The sequence below is a fragment of the Rhinolophus sinicus genome, chromosome 1, assembly GCF_057876585.1.
Source record: "Rhinolophus sinicus isolate RSI-liver-muscle chromosome 1, RSI-T2T, whole genome shotgun sequence".
NCBI classification, from domain to species: domain Eukaryota; kingdom Metazoa; phylum Chordata; class Mammalia; order Chiroptera; family Rhinolophidae; genus Rhinolophus; species Rhinolophus sinicus.
Genome location: NC_142501.1, coordinates 43,450,959 through 43,475,348, shown reverse-complemented (window position 1 = coordinate 43,475,348; position 24,390 = coordinate 43,450,959). Strand labels below are relative to the sequence as shown.

At 37.4% G+C, this 24,390-nt stretch overlaps 1 protein-coding gene and 1 pseudogene across 5 annotated transcripts in view; one reads left to right on the top strand and one right to left on the bottom strand.

Moving 5' to 3' along the window:
- FGD4 (FYVE, RhoGEF and PH domain containing 4) overlaps window positions 1–24,390 on the bottom strand; it is a 183,534-nt gene that overhangs the window by 28,343 nt on the left and 130,801 nt on the right. For all 5 annotated transcript variants that reach the window (XM_019736660.3, XM_074325842.2, XM_019736677.3 and 2 more), the window contains exons 3-4: window positions 19,417–19,585; window positions 14,571–15,078 (exon numbers count right to left, since the gene is read on the bottom strand). In XM_019736660.3, coding sequence (XP_019592219.3) covers window positions 14,571–15,078; window positions 19,417–19,585 — 677 coding nt within the window. The remainder of the gene's footprint in view (window positions 1–14,570; window positions 15,079–19,416; window positions 19,586–24,390) is intronic.
- Window positions 13,713–14,252, top strand: LOC109449948 (rRNA-processing protein FCF1 homolog pseudogene; annotated as a pseudogene).

Below are 24,390 nucleotides of genomic sequence, written 5' to 3'. Positions count from 1 at the left end.
CATTCTAATGTGGAAAATTACCAAGTTGCTTCTTACATCCTCACTTATATGAAGTCTTTAGGTAGAGTTACATAGTACTGTTTCAGTAGTATTCAAATACTGAGCTATGCAGTCAGCAAATTCCTATAATCAGAGATAAAGCCAATAAAACCCCTTATTGTGTACGCCAGGTTGAGTATTACCGATGCCACGTATTCGTAGCCTCCTGATTAATATAGAAAACAAATACTATGAAACAGATGCAGTGTATTCCATGAAATTGAAACACTTTCAAGCAATTTTTAAACAATTACTACTTACAGAGGAGAAAGTAAATTATTTAATGAACTTAAAGTAACTTTCAACCTGTAATAAGTGAACACAAATACACAGTAAATACATGAGAAATCTTTCAACATTTCAGAGGAAGATAAAATACTATTTTATTCTACATCCTCACAGGAAATACTGACCTGCATCAACTACAAGCCATTGGTGGTTGTTTTGGTTTTCAATGCCAGATTTATTACCAACAATAGTAAAATTCACCTTTTTGGTGTATGGTTTTAGGAATTTTGATAAATGCTCATAATCATGTCCCCACCATGACCACTTCCACCACAATCAAGATATAGACCATTTCCATCAAAACTTTTCTTAGGTCTCTTTGGAGTCCACCACACTCCTTTCCCAGCACCCGGTCCTGTTCTGTCCTGTTCCCGAATGTCGTGTAAATAGAATCCGACTGTTTGTGCTTTTTTGAGTCTTGCTTCTTTCACTTATCAAAATGCATCTGAGATACTTGCCTGTTGTTATTACTACCAAGCAGTGTGTTCTATTCAAGCTCCCAGTTTTATTCTAATAGTAGTGATGTATCTTTTTGGCTTTATTCTTTTACATACGATGTTCTGATTCTAGTTCTGACAAAAGGCTTTAAAGAAAACAATCCAGCAGCATGTGTGCCATGATAATACATCTTGTATGAGTCAGAGAATTCTTTAACTACCAGGTCACACGGTCTATTATTGCTACACAATGAAGTCACCCCTGAGGCCTTCCACAACCTACAGGATCTTAGACAGGGAGCTTATGAGAAACGATATTTTGCTGACTGCAGATAATACTTTAGCTGAACGAGGCAAATTGTGGGTATCCTGGTCATATTTGTAAAATCCAAGGGGATGCCAGCCGTTATGAGCAAAAGCAATGTTCCTTTCACACAGATGGTCTTCTACTGTTAGGTCTCTGACCTTGCCAAAGCCAACATAAAGATAAGCAAAAGTAAGCTTGCTGACACAGTTTAATCACTCACATACAGGTTTGTGAAAAGTTACTAGGGATTTTGTGGTTGAGGTCAGGAAATCACTGACACATGGAGCCCTGATTTAGGTTAATCACAACATCATCATAAGAACAACTAACACTTTACTTACTGACTGCTTGTTATGTGCCAAACACTGGTGTAAGTATTTTACATAAATGACTTATCCTAACAACACCTCTATAAAATAAGTACCATTATTCTTATTCTACAGGCAGCACATATACACAACAAAACAAAAATCCCAAGGCTCAAAGAGACAAGGAAACTTGTCTGAGGTCACACAGTTAGAAGGTAACTGAATCAGATTCTAACCGGTGGTATGTGATTTTAAGTAACTATTTAGTAAATAGTTGGCTCTCACTGGAATCCTTCTTAGCAACAAAAAACCAAGACTATTAAATGCCTGCGAGTGAACAGATTAACAAAATACCAACTAGCCATTGAAAAAACAGAATGTGTTTCTTACTATGCATTTTAATTTATATATTATTTTTTCAACAAAAATTTTACTTAAAGCAGACTTTTCTGCCTTTTTAGCAATAATTCTCAGATATAGAAAAATTCAGTTATATTTGATGCAATAATATGATGGTTTCCAACTTTAAAAAAAATTAGTTTAGTTACTAAAGACTTACTTTACTGAAACTCATCTATGAGTACATTAAGGGAGAAATACATGATCCTTCTGCATGCACAGGGCTCTTATTACTCTATCAGACATTTTAAAATAACAAAGTAGTTTTAAAATTGTGGATGCATTGGGGCTTCAGCCTGATATTTTTTAAATAGAAAGCTAAATAGGTAAAGTTATATGATTTCTTACTATTTGCCACTTCGAAAACACATAACCCCTACTTTGTGCTTAGCACTTTACTAAGAAATCATTTATTCTTGTGATTCTTTGGAAAACTGTAACGGTTACACAATATTGATTTAATAAGAAAAACCTATTGGCTTCTCTTGGAAGTTAATACACAGGCTTGACTTTTCAAAATAATGATAAATATACTATTAAAAAAGCATCTTTTGATATCCCTCTATAAGATAAAGGTATTTTTTTTTACTTGCAAATACATACTGTATATGGAAAGCTGATTCTCAGAGTATTATTGCCTTAAACAATAATACATTAGAGTACACCTAAAGTACCAGAACTGAAAAAGTTAAGAAACACTCTTCTTATGATAATAGATGATATTCTCTGCTTCTGTAACTTCTCTTTGCTTAATGAATGCACTTCCTAGGCTATCACCGTGTACCTTCATACCTCCAACAACTTTTTGCAGAGATCTGTTCTGTTCTCACCGGGGTTAGTTAGGTTCAGCCTAGTTAATCGTCACTGTACCTGCTGGCTCACGAATGTGCTCAGTGTCAGTTCTGCCTCCTTATTTGCAGATGTCACCATCTTGTACAGCTCTTTTCAGACCTTTTGACATGACTCTTCCATATGGCCCGAACTGGGACAAAGAACCTCCACTGCAGTTCGCAGAGTTCATTAATAACATTGGCAGAAAGGGCTTCTGTGGAGCCAGTGAGTCATTCTTTAAAATCTTAGTGCCATACGCCCTGCCACATGCCTCAAAACCACCAAGTGGGGGAGCAGATATTTTGGAAAGAATTTCACAAATCCTAATGAACATTTACTGTTTCCTGAAGGATGCTTTAAGGGCAAAATCTTCAATTATTTTAAAAGGAATCAGACATCGGTATTACGCTCTATAGCTTCAATTACGCTTTATAACTCTTCAAAACATGTTCTCATGTGATTTTGTTTTAAGCAGGAATAGTTTTGTTCTTTTTTTTATAAAAGCACTGAATCAAAATTACTAAAACTTCTTATAGCCTTTTCCATGTATTTGAGAAATTACATTAAAAACAATATGTATATAAATTATCGGGGGTTTATAGGACCAGAAAGAATGTTCCTTGTTCCTGGGGAGTTTCTACCCTTTAAATCTGCTGTCAGTTAATTATATTCTCCCATGGAGAAAGACGATGTGGCTTTGTGTGGGCACACACGTCTCTATGCTCCCTGAAATCCATTCTTTCTTAACACGGTAAGTCAACTTAGGGAATAAACACTCGATTTTGTATCACAAGTCACGAGATGCATCAAAATTTTGATATGTCATTTTAAATGTATTTCTAGACATCAAAGTCTCCAATATGGCTCCAAGTGATAATTTAAAATTAGATTACGGTGATATGTGAATGTCACATACATAATTGGCCTACCATCTCAAAAGCTCCTTAAAATTTCTAACCTGTGTCAGACACCTGCATTTTGGTACTATTCCTCACTATACTAAGGAGCAGAGAACTCAAGTGAAACTATCACAGGTAAAAGACAGTGACAAACCCCACTATTTACTGAGTCCTTACTGTGTGCTAGGCACTATTTTACATGCTTCACATGAATTATCTAACATAATCCTTATATTACCCCCACAAAGCAGGTAGCATTATCTTTTCATTTCATAGGTGAGGAAGCTGTGTCCTAGTGAGGCTGGGTAACCTGCCCAAAGTCATACAACTAGTAAGTGACCAAGCCAGAATCAAAATCCAGGTCTGGAAAACAAAGTTCTTGCTCTGTTATAGCCTTGTAACTAAGTGAACTTCCTCTGGATTTGGGGAACAAGAAAATGAGAAAGTAAAGGAATAAAACACAGATTCTGTGTTTGATCAAGATCATGTAAAAATGCCATAAATAAGGTCATGTGGTCTCAGGGTAGATTTGCAATCAGCAAGAAATTTAATACCAGGTTCACATTACAAGAAAACGAAAATATACAACCCAGAGACATTATTCCTTTTGCAGTACTTCATAACGGAGTTTACGCCTCAGAAGCATAGACAGTTTATTGTAGCATGATCTTTCAAGAAGCTTTGGGTGCAAAGTCTAAGCCTATTTTTTAACCCAGCACCAATATTTTTACTATCTTATGTCCTCTACACTATTTTCTCAGTTCAAAACAGGAAAATAGGTGAGTGAGAGCTCTTAACCTGAAGGTTTTAATTACATCCTTTTGAGACAAGTTGGGGAGGAAGAAACAGAGCTTGCACTGAGAAGGACAATTTGGTTACTTGCACAAGATCAGACAGGAAGTAAGTGGTAGAAAAGAGAGAACTTTGCTCTTATACTCAATTTACTATCCATTGGACTAAACGGTCCTTTGGGTTTTGCAGAAATTAAAGAGCAGACACCAAGAAGAACTTAATAAATGCAATAATAACTGAATTAACCTGTCCCAAGTCTAGGTAGAACATCAAAGAAATTAGGTCATTTATAAATATTTCCAACGATAATTGCCTGGAGTTAAAACCTTGTACATATATATGAGTGCCTTATGTGGTAATAGCCTATTTTTTTCACGCAAGAGAAATAAACAAAAATATAGGAAACCTAAGTTAAAAAAGAAGAGGCATGCAAACTTACCTCTGTGTGTCCCACAAAGGAGTACACCTCAGTTTAAAACAGAAATGATAGAAGGTACTGACTGAGATATTCAAGAGGTAGGATGTGTTAAATTTTGGATCCAATAAGGGACATATCTCAGGTCATAGGTCTATTCATCTTGACTTACAAATGAAACATCATTTTATTTTATGTTTATTTAACAAACATACAGCTAATACTATGTTTCAAGATACCGTTCTAAGATCTTTACAACTATTAAATGATCTGTGCCTTGTAACAATGCTATGAGGTGGGTATTATCTCTATTTTGCAGATGCGGAAACTGGGTACAGAGAGATTTAAGTGGCCTGCTCACAGTCACACAGCTGATAAGTGCCTGAGCGGGGATTCAAACCTAGAGAATCTGGCTCTTGAGCCTGTCTTCCTGACTGCTAGGTTACGATGTATTGTTTTCTTTTTGTTTTGTTTTTGTTTTTGTAAGCCACATACAACAACTGCTATGTTTTCACGATCTGACCTTTCCATTTCTCTCACACCCACACTAAACCAATGTGAACTCCATGCACCTGACTTTCCCAAATCTTCTGGTTCATAGCAACATTCTGTTAAACCCCATCCCTGATTCCGTTATCCTCCTGTCCTCTTGGCACTGCTGACTTATTGGTCCTAGTAGCTCACTTCCATTCCAGGTTTGGTTCTTTTCTTTTGTGAGTTCCAGGCCACTCAGCAATGCTGGAGAGACTTCTGATTGGTCTCATTACCTTTGATCTGGGCCCTCAAAGTCACAGTCACAAGTTATCAAAAGAGCTAACCTTCTCCACTGTCCTCAAGCTCCCTGCCCTCTACAGACACTTCCCAAATCAACACATCCAGCAACAAGCCTCCTACTCACATCTGTGTTACACTGTGGTCTCTTTGTACCTCACTCACTGAGTTCCCGACTCTCCACCTGACTTCTCCATTTGTGCTCACAATATGTTCCTTTCAGTCATGTTCCAGAATCTTAGCTTTATCTTTGAGTTCTCCTTTCCCCCCTACCCTGTGAAGCAATAATCATTTATTTATCTTACTCCTCCTTCTCAACTGTCTCCAGTTTGTACTCACTGCAGTGCCTTGAAATAGTATATGTGCAATATAAATTCACATCATTTAATTCAATTACCCAGGTTCGCTGAGCTAGTTAGCCATAACGTCCCAGTAAAGGCCTAGGTCTCCAGGTTTACTTCTAGTTCCTTATTCTAAATGATGACCATCTTCATAAGGTCACTTATACTCCCATGTCCTCCACCCTCTCAAGCCTACTGCTTCTCACAACACTGCTCTCTCTTCTTCTTTTTTCTCGCAGACAATTCATTATGTTCCCCTTTTGATTATGTTTGTGTTTTAGGGCTCAGTCCTTAACCTTCTTTCGGTTCCTACACATTTTATTTCGGCATTATTACTCATGCCCTTATGTACATCCTCTTACATTCTTATCTCCTTTCCTGAGCTCCAGATCCATATTTCCACTTGCTTAATTAATATCTCCAAATGGGTAACTTGCGGGTGCCTCAAACATAGTACAAAACTAACCTAATCCACAACTCGACTCCCTCCCCTCATTCCAAGCACAATTACTTTTCTTCCCATCTTCCACCTCAACTATTTCATTAACATGTTAGGAAAACAAGGCCTGGAGAATGACTTTAAGATACCATATCCAAAGTCACCTACCAGGTAAGTGACGGAGCTGGACTTTGAACTCCTCTCTTCAATCTAAAAGCTTCATCCTTAACCAATAAACCATAATGTCTCCAGAATATTCCGTTTTTGGTTTAGACACCTTCACCTGGATTTCCTAGAAGTCCCACAAATTCAGTATGTCTAAATCCAATTCAATTTTTTTGCCCCTCAAATATGTTGCTCCTTCTATTTCCTTGTAGTTCAATAAACGGTACACCATCTGCCACTTCATCCAAACTAGGAATTGAACAGGATTCATCCCGTACATCTAGTCACAAGTCCTCAGCAATCTCTCTTTCTCATCCTAAAATCCTCTGCGGCAGCCAGGACCGCATCCTCTCACACCTGGACTCTGTAGTTGCTGATTATATACCTTGCTCCATCTGTTTTTCCTATTATCTGATTCATTTTTCTAAAACCCACAGATGTATAATCTAAAGTACTTCTACACTTTAATTAAGTGCCCCTGAGACCAACTAGTATTAGGCTTCTGGAAAGTTTGAAATAACATGGAAAAATACGTATGTTTAATCCAACAAAACAGGATGCAGAATGACCATACATTGTGGAATCGAGTATGTTTTTTTTTTAAAAAAAAAAAAGAAAGAAAGAAAAATCAGCACGGAAAAACAAGCTGGACTGTTAAACACCAAAGCAGTTCTCTCTGGGTGGTTGAACTATGGGTGATTTTTGTATTTTCTATGCTTTGCTGCATTTTCCTGATTTTCTGTGAGAATTATTAATTTTAATTCAAACTTTCAAAAATATTTTTTAAAAGTCTCCATTGCTTTTAGGGGGTAAAAATGCAATGTCGGCAATACAAACCCATGGCAATTTGTCCTGAGTCTACATTTTCTTTTTAAGCCTAGCCCTCTCCTCACATTCATTTCTCTAGTCCTCTGACCTCTTATTATGAGGCCAAAAAAGACCCCCAAATATGGCATCTATCTTCTTGCCTCTGCTCATTTCTCACACTTTCTCCCTTCCTAGACTCACTCTTCTTCCCTACCTCACCCCATTTCCAACTGCTCAGACCACCCAGCAATCTCCCATTTTTTCTTCATGCCCAATTTAACCGCTTCTCAGCAGCCTGCCCCTCAGCCAGCCCTCCTCCAGGCACAGTGGTTTCCTCATCTGTGTTTTCAAAGCACTTACTGTACCATGTTATGGTGATTTATTTATGTTTGTCTCCCCTCAGTAGACTGAGGCTGTGTAGGAGGGCCTTGTCTTATTCATGCATTTCTAGCACCTCGGAGAGTGAATCTGGCACATTGAATTTTCAAACTGAATAGTTGGTTTTTTCAGGTATAGGTTTTCGGAAGTACGTTTTTTCTCACTTTTCCTTCTTATACCTTCCCAATATACTACGTAGAGTCAACACAAAATAAAGAAGTTTCTGAGTTTACCATTCAGTTTTAAGTGAATAATAAACAAAGCTATCCTCAAGACTTTTATGAATTATCCGTATGGTTAGTGGGGCAACTTTTCCATGATCCTACACATGGTTTTAAAACGCCTACAACTTTAGTTGGAGCTTTCATTATAATAATCGCAACGACAAAAGGCTGATCAGTCAAGCTGTGATGGCTTAGGGACTGGCCCTGATGCCTGATGGCCAGGAGTCAACGCGGGATGAGCTGACCCCCACCCCATCAGCCTCTACACAAAAGTGCAGAAGTGGCTGATTATTATCTCACTTCTAACCGGTTACGTCTACACAAGGAACCAGTATTCCGCATATCCATTTATCAAGATTTGACCTCTATGAGACCGTCCTGGGGTGGCGATAATGAGCGGTCCTCCATTTGCTCAGGTAGCGCAGGTGCGAACGCAGTTACCAGGCTCCACGGCGGTAAAGGAAGCAGCCACTTTCAAAAAGCCCGTCTTTTCTTTCGTCCCCAGCTTATAAAAGCAGCTCAGCAGAGCCGGCCCCCGTCAGCTCCTTCCTTTCCTCTCTGCTGCCTCCCTTGTGCTTGAGCATAAGCTTGATAAAATTTGTCTGGAAAATCTTTCTGCGGTTTCCTCTCGATTTCTATCTTGGGGGAGCCAAGAACCCTAACATTGGTAACAAAGCTGGATAATTTCTTTGCTGTTCTGACTTTTCACTTTCTTGGAATTAAAGCTGGGTTGGCAAGAGAAGACACGCTAAGCAGTAACTTACTATTTGTTGTCAAACCTGAGAAGACCTCAACAGTTGTCCTTAGTTTTCAAAAAGTGAACAGCAAGAAATTTAAAGCTTTACAAAAAATAAAGAAGAACTTGTTGCCCATCATAAGACACGGATAACCAAGGTAAGCATTGTTTTAACTCCCAGAAAAAATTGATACCTCCCATTATAGCCTTTCAAATGAATCAATCATTTTAAGAATTATAATTAAACTTAGTGAGGGGAATGTGACAGAAAAAGAGGAAAAGTAAGTGAACTTGGATTATAGCACTGGTTTTCTAGTCACGATTTGTATCTGAATTTGATTCTCTGTCATATTTTTCCCTAGGAGATGATTATCTTTTTAATTTTTATTTGACTATGTTCAAAAGTTATAAACCCTCAAGCCTTATATAATAAATAAAATGGTAATTTAAAAACCAGAAATAACCAGCAAATAAACATTTTAGTTAAAAAGAAAATGCTTCTATAAATCTCTACTTTGTAGACACCTCCTTCTTCATCTATCCCCCACTTTATTATATAATTTCATTTTAGGTAAAATGAGAAACTTTTAAAAAAATCTGTTTCGAGGGAGTGATGTAATCAGTATGGTGACATAGGTCGTTCCTGACCTCACTCCCCACCTACAAGGAAGAACAGCGAACAACGATTCAAAAACAAGACACCCCCAAGAGAACCCTAGAATGCCGGGCTGAGGCAGAAAGCAACCCCTGGACCAGAGAGACCAAGACAGGCTGCATTAGAGCGGTGGCATGGCAGTACTGAAAACAGCTCGCCACATGCCTTTGATTTCACTGAGAGACAGTCCATCTGCCACTGCATTCAATAATGATTCCCCCAAAAAATGTGGAAGAAAAAGGAGAAAGAAGACAAATAGCAGAAGATTGGGATGAAATGCAAGAGTGTTGCCCAGCACGTGTCGTCCAGAATCTGGCCTGGTACTAGGTTACTTCTAGTCATGAAGTCAAAGCCTGACAATACAACTAAATCCCTTTTCCTGTAGGCAATGAACTGAGTACAATGTAGTTCACTCAGCATAATTACGGATATAGGTTTAGGAAAAAGTCTCTGACATGAAAGTAAAAGCCAAAGATCCTAGGGCAATTTATATTTTAAAAAAGTTTTGGACGGGGGACTTGAATTAAAAAAAAGGGGGGTGGGGAAATCTTGCTTATACACAGTTAATTTATTTGTAAAAATTCAATACCTTCCTGGGGGGTGTGAAGAAAGAAAAAATGGCAAGAAATCAGAGACTTTGGGGAGATTTCTTACACTGAGGAAAATATCTAAATCTATTTTGGTATTATATTTTATCAGGTATGAAATCATCCCAGTGGGTATTTTAACTCTACATAATAAAATTACTCTGATACAAAAATCTGTTTCTGTTATTGCCTTAATAAAACTGCTATTATTAGAGTTTTAATACATTGCTACTCTGAGCTTATATTGCCAATAACAGATATTTGTTATTTACATAAACTTTAGTCTTAAAAAGCTCACATCTACACACATTTATATTTGGATTGTTGTATGAAATATAGAGGAAAATACGAAATCTCAGAAAAACCTACCAATACAACCCACTAAAATATATACTAGACATTAAAAGGCTCATGAAAACTGGCACAATCTATGAATGCAGCATTCCATATTAGTGCATTTCTACTAAAGTTTACCACCTATAAAGCCTACAAATCTGAGAAAGGGAGACCACGGTTAATGAAATTCATTCTAAAATGTACTGACCCATTTACCCAAGTCTCCTAATATAGTTTAAACTATTTATGATAATCCAATTTATCATGCCAAGCAGGAGTTCTATGCTATTACAACACCCTTCCCCACATCCCCAAGTATGGATGCGGGCCAGGCACATGTGTGCACCCTCAGAAGACAGTCCTTTGCCTCCACCCTCCCTGGAACTTACAGGTTTTAACATGTTTCCTTACAGCAACATGTCTCCTTTAGTAGATTTCAATCCTTTAATCTGCTCTAATACGTGATTAACTTTAATTTAAAGATGCTGTTCACACCTTGGGTGGTGAGGGATAAAGGCATCACAAAGTGTTCATTTTCCTTTGGTTCTGAGGTGTTGTTTTTTTTTGTTGTTGTTTTTTTAATTTGCTTATTTTGAGGTTTCTGGGTAGATTCTAGGTGCTGTAAAATGTTTAAACATTAGAAAAGTGTAGCATCACTAAAGTATAGTAGAGACAATAATAGTTTCAACGAGCTAGGTATTCTTTACCTTTTACGTGGTAAAAATAACAGTACTCATCGTTGAAAGAGATTCTTGATCAAACTACATCGGATAATCAGTGAAACAGTTACACAAGCTGAGACTATTCTTAAGTTTGTTCTCAATTACTAAAAATAATTGTTCAAGATATATTTTAATATGTATCTACTTCCTGAACCATCTTTGCCACTCTGTTCTACTCCTACCTTACATCCCCCAACCCATCATTCTCCCACTCCTGGTGGGCATTTAGGAAACATCCATTTAAATTTAATTCTGGTTAAAATGAAACTTATTTAAAACTATTCTGATGTAAATTTCTTTATTGAGTTATATAATGATTGAAGTAATTTTTTTTCAATTGTCTGCATAGTGAAACTCAAATATTCCATTATGTCTTAGAAGTTGAATACATTAGTTTAAAAAGCATCCGACAATCTGAAGGGCTAAGCTAGCAAAGGAATCTACCTACATATAACAGCATAGAATCATTATATTATCACTGAAAAGGGCCTTAAGATTATACTCAGTTTATATCCTTTAACTAAAGGCACAAAGAATTTAATTGACCTGTTCAAGGTCATACTGCTATTTAGTGGACAAGTCAAAAGCAGCATTGAGATTTCCTGGTTCCAATTGTTTACTTCAGTATATTACGTAGCATTAATTTTTTTTAATGTTTTTATTCTTAAATTATGGTAAAATGTACATAACATAAAATTTACCCCCTTAACTCTAACATCTTTGTTTGCATTTTGGAACAAGGAAAGGCAAAGAACAAACATCAAAGCAACAAAGGGGAACAACATATTGTCACCACGTAGAAATTAAATCCTGACACTCCTTTTTAGATGGGACATGTAGTACGTGGATTAACAGCTCTGCAGAGAAAAACATTTTTTCTTCCCACATATAACATGTACTTCAATTCTCATTTAGGAGAAAGGCCAGCTATACTAGAATATGTTTCAGTAGTTTAATGAGAAAGCCCTATTAAGTGTCTCCCAAACCAAATAAGATTCAGCTCTAAAAATGTATACATAATACTATATGACTGAGGGGAAAAAATAGCACCCAGCAACCACAGGCATCTTCCCCAACTAAAATATTTCCCTTGATAAAAACAGCTCTTACTGTTTTATAAATACTTGCTGGTGGCATCCTCCCAAAGGTAAAAGGACAGATATTAAGTAAGCGTCTTGAGTTTCTTGGTTCTAATCTTCTCTTCAGTTCTCCATGGTTCAAGCAGAGGGACACTAAAACTTAACACTCTATCAAGCTGTTTTGAGATTCACTTTGCAATGTCCTGTTTTTTGTTTTTTTTTGTTATTTCAGATGTTAACAAGTTTGACATACTTTCTCTCACCCACTTCCTTACAACTATCTATTCCAGGGAACTCCCTGCTTGAACGTCAGCATTTAAAATTAATTTACTAACCTCAAGAAAATGAACCATTGGCTCTTTGTCTATGTGGAATTTTTTTTTTTCAGTGTCAGTAAAAAATGTATCATAAAGTGGATATTACTTTCAAGTTCAATCACTTTTTACTCTAATATTTTAGTAACAGTTCTTTTGATTTTCTGCCATGTCAGTTAAAACAGAGCACCATAAAAAAAAAAAAAACCACACACAAATTTAGGACTTGGATTTGTCACTTGCAAAATTTTCTATAATAATCAAATTTTCAATTCTAAACTCTCCTACATAGATTATTATTTATAATTGATAAGAGAGATTAAGTAATGGAAACTTTTTTCTTGTCTTCAGAGACAAACAACTATCTATTCCAGGGAACTCTACAATGATGCTTACACCACACCTTTGATCCAAGAAATTCCAAGTACTTTGTAAAAGTCATATTTATTAATATTTCCAAAGCACTACACTGACATGAATAAAGAACACAGATGCAATGGTCTTGTCACTGGAATGGTATCAAAGTTTCTGCAGTAACACAGATAAAGTATAACCACATTTCACTGGGAAATCAGAACTTTGTTAGCATGTGAGCAGAAATGCCACTCAGGTGGTTCATGGAATTACCGCCCTTTTCAGAAAGGATTTGAACTTTTAGTTTGCCCCAGTCTCACCTCTCTCTACTGTAGTACTCATGGCTGCTGTATTCATTGACATTTCCCACATTTAGGCATTCATGTTTGTGACTTCCTGCATTAGGGACACAATACTGGCATGGGAGTCAGGCTCTGATTGTGATCACACCAGTTTTTCTGGGACTGTTTTTGCTTCTATAGATTAATTGATAAACTAAGGTGATTTTCAAAGAGTCTTTTAATTATAAAATTGTGTATTCATTGGAATTTTTTTTTTAATTTAGAAGCCAAGAAGTGTAATAGATATCTGCTGAATAATTTCTAAGTACTTCCATATTCATGTCCTTTCAAGAAACATTCGCTAGCACAAATTAATCTTCCAGGTCTATTTCTTTTACTAGATTAGAAATCTCAGAAAAACAAAGATTATACAATTTCCTCTTGCTTAGCCCATAAATATTAGGGATGCAGCCCTAATACCTAGAGCAACAACGAACATTTTCTTCCTATGTAAATAAAATGTTTGTGGTTTTCCTATATCAAAGTCTTCACACTGTTCCGACACTTGAAATCATAATAGGTCAACAGAAATGACTATGCAGAGAAAAAGTGAAATATCTCCTCACGGAGTAGGGGAAACACCCATTAGCAGCTGAAGCTTAAAAATTGTTCAACTGGTGGTAGGGGTGATCTGACTCATTCATTTCACCGTGCTATGAAATAGAGTTTTAAAACTGTAGTGGGATTCCGGAGGAAACAAGACAAGTGGTGTGAACACCAGGAAGCAAAAGAAAACAAGTATATGACCATGAAGCGAATGCTTAGTCTCAGAGATCAGAGGCTTAAAGAAAAGGACAGGTTAAAACCTAAAAAGAAAAGAAAAGAAAGATCCCAGTGTACTCCAGGGAGGAGAAGTCCCCCAACATCTTTCCTGCTTATTCTTCCAGTATAACACACAGCGCGACCCACCTTGGCACATCCTGGTTGATACCAGCTTTATCAAGGTTTCCATTAAATTCAAACTAGACTTGGTGCAGTCAATGATGGACTGTCTGTATGCCACGTGTATCCCTTTATAACTGACTGTGTAATGGCTGAAATTGAGAAATTGGGACAAACGTATTGAGTGGCTCTAAGGATTGCCAAGAATCCAAGATTTAATGATTACCATGGAGGCGACTGCTTAGGACAGACAGTAACTCAGCGCAAGTGTTACATTGTGGCCACAGTTGACCAGGACCTTAAACGAAGCATCAGGACGATCCCTGCAGTTCCCACCATGTACGTTTCTAACCATAGGTACAACATGGAGCCGATGCCAGATGACTATGGAGACCCGCGATTCTAATTCTTAAAAGACAAAATTTCTCTGCTTTCCTTCACCCAACTTTCTCTGTTGCCAGTTTATGAAACATGCTATAGGGTGAATTATTATTCCACTCACCCATTTGCTCTGTGATGAGCTGAGTATGGTTAAAGACACTCACTTTTGGATGTTGTTTTGGAACTAGTATTTTTGTATCACTTTAAAATTTGTTGCATCTTTTTATAAATCTGATGACTGCTCACAAAAACAAATACAAAAATAAACAAAAACAAACAAACAAAAAACTGTAGTGGAATGGTCAGTGCTTCCTCCTACTTATGAGCTAGTCTCATGCTTTACCTTCATCTCTTGGTGCTGGTCCAGCTGTTCCAATTCCAGAGGGCTCTCTCCATTTTCCCTTTCTTGTACCTTGGCTTCTGTGTCTGCGCTTTCTTCTTCCAGGAGGAGGACTGGGCCTACACTTGGAGTCCTGCAGCGACTGTCAGAAGCATTCCCAACACAGTCATTTTTTGTGGGTGACACAGGGCCCATGGTATTTTCATCTCTTTCTCCATTCACTAAGTTCAAATCGAGCAAGGGTTCTGAAGTTTGAATAGGAGTATCTGGGCTAAGAGGGGCTGCTTTATCCTCCTCACATTCCATCTGGTTTTGTGCTGCCACTACACCGTTAGCCACACAAGTCTGTACACCCTGAGTTGGCTCTGGATCATTTTCCTGCTTCTGTGGTGGGTTCTGGGAGAGGAGTCTTTGCTGAGGTGTGGTTGTCAGTCCATGCCTTCCTGGGGTTCTAGGAGCATTTAGGTTCATAGCAGAATCTTTCTTCAAATCACCATAATTTGATAATGTACTAAAAGATAAAACACAAAGGAGGTGTGAAAACATTGGCATGGACAAATTCTAGAATAAAAACAAGTTTATTTCAGCACAAAAGGGATATTTACTGAAGCCCTTTTTTCACCTCTGATGCTTTTAGCAACATAGATAAGAATATTCCAGCGCAGTTCTGTCTCACAGGATGCTAACCACACTTAAACAAACATTTCAATAAAGATGATAAGCCTGAGCTTTACCTGTATGATGAAACATTTCCTTGGGCTATTTATTAATTGTTAGTATCGACTTAGATATGAGAAATCTTTGTATTTAATAAAACCATCTTTACCCAGGATTTTCATTTTCTTAACATTTTAAAACTAAATATAGTCAGCCCTCAATTCATAAACAGGTTAGAAACCAAAAGTCATTTTTGTTTGGAAAGAGGAACACATATTCTCAAAAACTTTCTTACACATGCTGCCACAGCCTCCTCACCAACCTCTCTGCTTCCACTCCGGATCCCCTCCAATCTAGTCTACGCCAGCCACAGGGATCAAGCCCTGTGAGGGCTTTCCCGCACACATCCAGGTAAACCTGGCATCCTGACCATGGCCTCCGAGCTTCTATATACTCTACCAGCCCGGCCTCATTAAATTCCATTCCTCCTCAGTCACGTGCTCTTGCCGTCACTGTCTCCTCGCTGACCCCCACTCCCAATAAGCAAATGCATGCACCTCTGAGCAGCTGTTCCCTCTGCCTACGACACCCTTTTCCAAGACATTAGTGTGGCTTGCTCCTTTCCTAGCATTCAGCTTTCTGCTCAGAGGTCACCTCAAAGAAGCTTTCCTGGATTAGTCTGTTACAGCACACTCCCCCACTGACTACACATTTTATTTTTGTTTTCTTAAAAGCCCTTATTATTACTTGACATTAGATAGAACCAGAGTAGTACGATGGAACCTAACTGCCAATATATTATAATGTTCCTGTGGAAATATTTGTACAGCATTTTAATCTAGGATTCCAGGGAGGAAAAACATCAAACTCTGGGCTGCAGTCTTGGAGAGATTCCTATGACCTAATGAGGAGAAAAGATAAATATAGACTAATACTCTGTGCGGGAGCAGAATGTGCCTGTCTTGTTCTCTGCGTTGTCCCCACTTCTTGGCATAGCACTCGCCATATGGAAAGTGCTCAATAAATATTCAATGAGTAATAAATAACTGTGATTTGGATGATGATCATGGCACTAATTCAATATTAGCAGCTAACATATATTAAGTGCCAGAACCTATACTAAGTCCTTCATACTAATTATCTTGTTTCATCCTCATAATAATTCCAAAATTGGGATCCCATAAATCGAGGCTTAGAAACTTACATAACGTGGCCAATGTCACATGGCTCACAAATGACAAAGCCCAAGTTCTGAAACCATGAAATCTGATGCTAAATCCCCTGGTCTTAACTGCACATTATAATATACTGGACCATGAAGGATGGAGTGAGGAGCAGGTGAGTCGGCTGCATACAAACATGAGAAGAAAGTGCAGGGCTCACATCGTCCCCATTGCAAGTGGAGGTCACAGGGCAGAGGGAGGTGGGGGCAGGGCGCAGCAGCAAAGGCCATGGATAACGCTGGGATGTGGGTTACATTCTTCCTTCACCCACCCTCCCAGACACTGCTGAGCTGGACTGGAGAATGGAACAGAGAATAGCAACAGATGGCAAGAAAGAAGGGACATGGTGTAGTTTAGTGCCATAGGAAGGGAAGGAAAAAACCAGTAGGGGAAAATGTCATCTACATAAAAGTTTAAGGTTGTCAAAAGAAATGAATGTGACACACTCCACCATTGACATGTGCCGTCTAGGAGAGTACACCCTTGGCCTAATAATATCCCGAGCAGTCCTTTGAGGTCTGAGTCACACCGTCCTCCTTTTCCTGGCCATCAATGTCCAGCCACCCAGTGCAATGACCCCCAGGAAACTCTCTGTACCAAACTTTGGGCTTGCTTAGGATTTTTGGAAAGGACTGTTTTGGATGAGAGGTGGGAATTTTCTGTAATAAGTGAAATCCAGGGCATATGTGTGGGGGATGAGGTAGGGAAGGAAGGTTAGTAAAAGTAATGGTTGAACCAGTAGGTATGAGATTCCTGCTGCAATGGAGCAAAACAGTTGGCCTGGCAGTGTCTTTGGGAAAATCCAACGTTCAGTTTTGTGGGAAAATGTTATTTCTTCCTAAATTCTTGAAGTCTTTCATAGGTTAAAAAGACTAGTTTCTCTTACTCTCAAAAAAAAGAAAGAAAGAAAGAAGGAAAGAAAGAAAGAAAGAAAGAAAGAAAGAAAGAAAGAAAGAAAGAAAGAAAGACCATGATAAAAAAATATATATTAAATTAATTTGCTCCAAATCCATCCTCTAAGTCAATCATCTTAATAAAGCAGAGTTATTTAGATTATTGCAAAGAGCAATAGCATAATATGTGGATAAGGTTGTAGTACTGAGGCGTGGTCTTCTGTGACCCCACTGTAACAGACATTAGTTCTTCTTGTCAGTTTACTGTAGTAACTCAGAACCTGCCAAATCTCCCTCTGTTCTACAAAGTGCTGGTTTAAGCTGCAATAACTGGGATAAAACTCAAGAGCTACACTGCATGGACATCACGGCACAGGAAATACAAACTTCCCATTCAAGTCCTATAGACCTCATGCAACACTAACCCCTTCAGACACTTTTAGTGCAGTTCCTCCTGATAACACCTCACTAAGAACATGTAACTATCTTTTGTATTGGCAGTGGAGTCTGCCACAAGTAACGGCCTTTCTCTAGATTTGCCGAAATGCTCACTTGATATACCCTAGCTTCACTTAAAGCAAGTTTGCTTTAAAGGTCCTAAGTTATAGCACACTGATCCTTAGAACCCAGCCTTCAAGCTTTGCATCAAAATATGACTTTGAATCTGTGAAGTCTGAAAGAGTACAAGAAAACTGGTATTAATAAGTGGGAAAACTGTGTGCCTTTCATGTAGGGAGGGGAATGCAAAGAGTGGGTTACCAAATTTGTGAGGTTCAGAGGACTGAGCCTTTGGAATACTGCCCCATCCAGGGGATTCAGGCTCTGGCATGCACTATAAATAGGGGTCAGGGATCCAGTGACTCCTCAAATTAATGCAGTCACTGGACATGGCCCTGGAACCCTGCAAATGTGAGTGGTCACTCTGTGCAATTAAATCAACTTGCCCGGAGAAACAAAACATTTTTAAGTGGAGTTAAATATGCTAGAAAAGATGACTATACTTTATAGAGCAAAGGTATTAAAAATCCTTCTCAGAGGGGGAGATGCTGAAGTTTAAATAGTCACGATTCAAGTTCCCGCAGTTGACTGGGAATGAAGACAGGCTTCTGAACTAATTTTCTCCAGAACTTGCTCCTAAATGTAGTCTCATTTTAAATGAGGGACACGAGTTTTCTCATTGGGCACAATTTCCAGAAGATTTTGAAAGCATCTTGAAGCTATGATTCATTACATAAATAACAATAAATCCTGCAAATAAATAATAAAATCACCCAACGGAGACCACTCCCAAATATTACCAGAATGGAAACATGTGTCTTCAAGGATGAAAGCAAAGTTATATATACAGTTCTGTTTAATTATATACAGACTTTTGGTGACATATAAAAATTAAATGCTTCTGATAAATTTTTTTTTCAAATTCTGTTTGTCAGTGATGGGAATTCTAAGAAAAAACAATTGAGGGTCACGTAAGTAGGAAAGCAACTTATGCGAGTTTATTTTTATCTTTAAGTGAGAAATATACAGTATTTCACTCATCTAGAATATATAACTGTATCTAATAAATGTAAGACTGAATTTTAGCATGATTTTTACTATTGTCAACATCTCTTCACAACACCTAGTACAGGGGTGTGGGGAGAGGGGAAATAGGGATTGAATGGATATAGAAGACCTACATTAAATAAAGTGGGTCAGAATTCTGGGATGGGACAGGCTCACTGGACAGGCTCCATTGTAAGTGAGAAACAGACAACCCAGATACCCAGCAACCAACAGTGACCCACAAAGAGTAACACAGAGTGACATACACAGATACAGGGGAAGTAAGAGAGAGCATATCTACAGCTCTATATAGCATACAATGAAGAAGCTACACATAGGTAATGTACAGTAAGTGACAGTTCATATTAGGGTAAGATTAAATATTTTTTAAAAATCACTTTTCTAAAGGCCTACCAAACCTAATAGCAGAAGATCTATTTTTGATTTAGAAAACGTATTAACTCCATCATCTTTTTCAAAAACCAGCTTTCATCTCCCCCTTGCCTTCTCCCATTGTAAATTAGCTCTTACCTGCCTCCTTCAAAGCGACTGATGAGATCTGATACTTTACTGGATTTTTCTTTTGAGACAGGTTTAACTTCCTCCATCCTTGGTGCTGCACTAGATAAAGCTTTATGCCTGGGGGTTTGGTGTATACTGGACAAAGGTGAATTTTGCAGATGTAATGGCTTTGGAGGCACTGTAGAAAAAGAATTAACAGAGTTCAGTATTTCCTTCACACACACACACACACACACACACACACACACACACACACACGAAATTTGGTACCCTGGGTATAAAAATCTTCAGCATTATCAAATTTTTATAAAGAGGTCTGTCAAATTTGTAGTGAACCTTAACCAAAGGACTTTTCTCTATCTGGACATTTACTCTGTGTCCTATAGAAATTCCATCTCCAAGATTCAGGCAGATCCTTTAATTTTAGGTCATTATAAATATGGTATTGTTAAACACCTAGGGATCTACATAGAGCTACAGAATTACAGTCTATTAGAGATAACATAGCAGTTGTTTAAAGAGAGAAAAGAAAGTGCTAACATTGAAATTAATTCCTAGGGAGACACTGTTTGCTACAAAGCACATTTTCGAATAACAGAGTGAATAACAGACATACCACAATCCAGAGCTAGTAAGTTAAACAAAAAAGCCAACAAAGCAATAACAACACTCATGTTGCATCACTATAGGATCTTCCCATTTAACCAAAGCACCTTATCTCATTTGATTTTAGATAAAATTTTTTACTTTACAGTCCTCTGAGGTAGGTCCTATCATTCACCTCTTATGTCTAAGAAGGCTTAGCGAGGTTAAGTGATTGGCCTGGGGTAAAAAGACTAATCTGATTTTACGACTAGTATCCAGACTCTGGCTCCTTTAATCATCAGCATTGCTCCTCATCATAAATCCAGCAAAAGGCAGACATAGAAGTTCCATTATTATTATCTGCTACATTAATAGCTAGCTTGCATCCATGTGCCACAAATCGTTTGCTTATTGATAAGCCCTTCATTCAATTAACAGAATAGGAACAGATTGTTTCCCAAAACACTAAAATCTACAGAACTTCCCATAATAAATGAGAAACTTTGTAGATAAGAAAATATGCCGTTAAGAGCTTAATTTACATTCTGGACAAAAGATTATAACATGTATGTGTTTTTTCTATAACCGGTTTTAACAAATCAAATAAATCATCTTTTTTTTTTTTTTAAAACCTTTCAACTCAGTTGACGGCTGCCTGATCCTCAATGGCCTAGAGCTCGTCATTTCTGTGCCAGTTATCAATTCTTACAGAGAAGAAAAAATACATATATATCACAATGAGCTACAGGTGTAACAATTAATTCGCCTCATTACTTTCAACACAAATGAGAAGAAAATCCCAATGAAAAAACAACATGCTTCTTTTTAAGAAAATATTATTTTCCAAGATATGCTTGGGGGGGGGGGGAGCGGCTAATATAGTATCTATTGGGAAGGATGGGGCTTATATAAGTGTGATATTTCTTCATTTTAAGGAACTATTTCCTGTGTAGAATAAATACATACAAAGATAGTAAACCAGGACAATATTCCACCAAAAAAAAAAAATAGTTTTAAAATTAGGAGTAATTTCAACCTTCCTAACTAGAATATTCAAAGAAGGAAGTGAGTGTGTTCTTTATAATTCTGTGTGTAAAGATTGTTATAAAATAACTCACCCTAATCTACAGTTCACACAGTAAACATTTATTTATCATGTGCCAGATACTGTTAGATGTTTGAAAGACACAAAATGATACAAATCAGCCAGTCAGTTTTTCAGAGATGACTCCACCAACCTTTCCCATCTCAGTAATGCCTACCTTTTAAAATCTTTCATAACACTGTGTACTTTTTTCGAAAGTGCTATAATAATTATATGCTTATTAATTAGTAGTAAGTAGTATTAAATAATACATCAGCAATAAAATATTAAATACATAATAGATGTAAAACTTTCTCTTCTACAACGCTGGAATTCTGTGAGGGTAAAGAATATGTGTGTTTTGATCATAACTATGTTCCCAGTAACTACCTGCACAGTGCTTGGCAAATTTGTGAAATACATGAAGGAACTAATTAATTCCATCATCAAGGAGCTGATAGTCTAGAGCGCAGTTTAATGATGTTGATAAAGGTGGGCAAAGAGGAGCAAAGAGGAGGCATCTATTTTGGCAAGACAGACAATCCAAATGTATAGTAAAATCAGTAATACACACATTTTAAATAAGAGAGCACAAATGTTACACGAGTATGACAAAAGTCTCAAGATGGTACCTGAATGGCTCATCACAGTCTTAGAGGAAAAAAATGCATACTTTGCTCAAATATAACTGACAAGTGAAAATGATTTCTCTCTCTCTCTCTCTCTCTCTCTCTCTCTCTCTCTCTCTCTCTCTCACCATTTCTGATCTTTCTTTTAGGCTATGGAGGTTCAACATTTGGAAATGCTCTCAGAACATCTCCTAGGTGTCTTATCAGCACCTCCAGTTCATTATGACTAGAACAGAACTAACTACTTCTTCCCACAGCCAAAAGGATGTAAACAGGAAAATCAGTGTTCTACCTCATTAATAATTAGGGAAATGCAAATTAAATCCACAATATGATACTACTTCATCTCCATCAGATTAACCAAAAATTTTAAATCTGATAATAATGTCAGTGAGGATATAAAGCAATGTGAAATCTCATACATTTTGAGAGGAAATATAAATTAATACAACCATTAAGAACTTGACATTGCCAAAATATATATCCTACAGAAATCTTACATATCTATATTGTACAGGGTTTTTAAAAATATGTTTACTTTTTCATTAATTCAACAAATATTTATTAACTATCAAGTGCATAGGTCAATTAAGTTCTATGCACTTGATCATATCAATGAACAAAAGGAAAGACAAGAAACCAAAAACATAGTAAATCATATATCAAAAGCTGTAAGTGCTAAGAAAAAATGGGGAGGGGTTAAAAGAACAAGATGGAGGGCATCTAGAGTGTACGCAGTAGGGAGAAAGGGCAGATTGCAGTATTAAGTAGGGTGCTCAAAATGGGCCTCTTTGAGAAATTCTGATTTGACCAAGACTTGATGGAGCTGAGGGAGTTATTTGGGGAAGAGCATTCCATCACGTAGACTAAGGAAGGCCAGTGAGACTGGAGCCAAAGGAGCAAAGGTACACAAGAGTACGTATTGAGGTCAGAGGGAGCGCCTCGTAATGTACAACCTTGTGGAGAACTGGAAAGATTTTGACTGAAAGAAGTCACGGCAGAGTTCTGAGCAGAGGAGGGACATGACATGACTTAAAGTCCAACAGCCTCATTCGGGCTACTGTGTTAAGAACGTGGGGGAGCAGGGTAGTAGAAGAGTTAGGAGGTTATTGTAAAAATTCAGGCAAGAGACAATGGTGTTTAGAAGGAGACGGTGAGAAACCTTTGGATTCCAGGTATATTTTACAAGTAGATTTCCTGATAGATTAAATGTGAGGTCTGAGAGAAAAAGAGAGGAGTCAAAGATGACTCTGAGACCTCTGGCCTGAACAGGAAGGATGGGATTTGTCATCCACTGACACAGTAGGTAGAGCAATTTTTGGAGGGAAGATCAGTAGTGCCATTTTGGACATGCTAAGTTTGAGATATCTAGATAGCTATAAATAAAATAGGCTCTATTACAGCCAATTATACAGACAGTACATAGAACTACACAATCTAATTATTTAAAAATTTCCAACTACTCACACTAATTAAGAATGAAAAGAGACACTAATTGCAGTTTAAGTTTGGACTAATTGCAGTTTAAGTTTCGGGATGACCACTGCATTTCGATCACTCTTATTTTACTATGAAAAACCATAGCTAGCTATATATTAATGCATTATCAGTTTATAACAAATAATACCTTAGGAATGGAACAGTACACATAGAATGCTTTACTTTAGAAGCAAATGAAAAAGGTTTGAGTACATTTACTTAAATTATACAAACAACAATGTGGCTTTCCAAGTTCATGAAACTTTTTCAAACGTTTAGGTTTAATGATTGAGAATTGACAATACATGGGTACACGGGTTTTATCAAAATAATTAACTATGGGGAATGTTGTGGATCAAAGCCTTTAGGAGAAAAAAAGAAACATTAGTTTTAATTGCTAAGAAAGTTATTTTGAGTTATGTCTAGCATGGAAGGAAATAGGACAATTAAAAGTGGCCAACGAGAAGAAAGACTTACATTTGAAGTTGCTCAGTAATTTATTTGTTTTTTTGACTGGGAGGATTGGTATGAAGTGAATAAACCATTGTTTTCTCAGGCTCTAGGGTGTTTTCCAAGGCTGAGCGGAAAATAAGCCCTAACTATTAAAGGAACCCATTTCTAAATGTACTGGACTCCAATTTAGATGGAAATGCAAGCTTACCTAATCTCTAATCTAAAATTTAGCACTTTTACCCTTTTATATACTATAATTATTTGAAAAAATTTACTTATTCGTAATTAAAAACACAAACATACACCTGATATTGTTCCAGACACATTACTACCTAATCAACACTAATAAAGTTATTCGGTATTGTCTCTCCTTTTTTAAAACTCACCAAAATAAATTGAAGCTGTGCTCTTATTAGCACTCCACATGAGAAACAATCCAACTAGATTTCATTATTAACTATTTTTAGGATCTAGACCAGAGTTTCACAAATCGCTGACATTTCAGATTGGATAATTCTTTGTTTGGGACGGGGGTGTGGGGAGGCTGACGTGTGATCTGTAGGATGTCAAGCAGATCCCCAGCCTCCAGTAGATGCCAGTAGCAACTCCCACAAGTTGTATCAAGCAAAAAGGTCTCCAGACAATACCAAAGGGCAGATTGTCTCTAGTTGAGAACCACTGGTCTAGAATACGAGTCTTCAATTAAATTAAAATTGTATAATGGCTGTTGAAGCCTCAGCAGCGTCACCATTC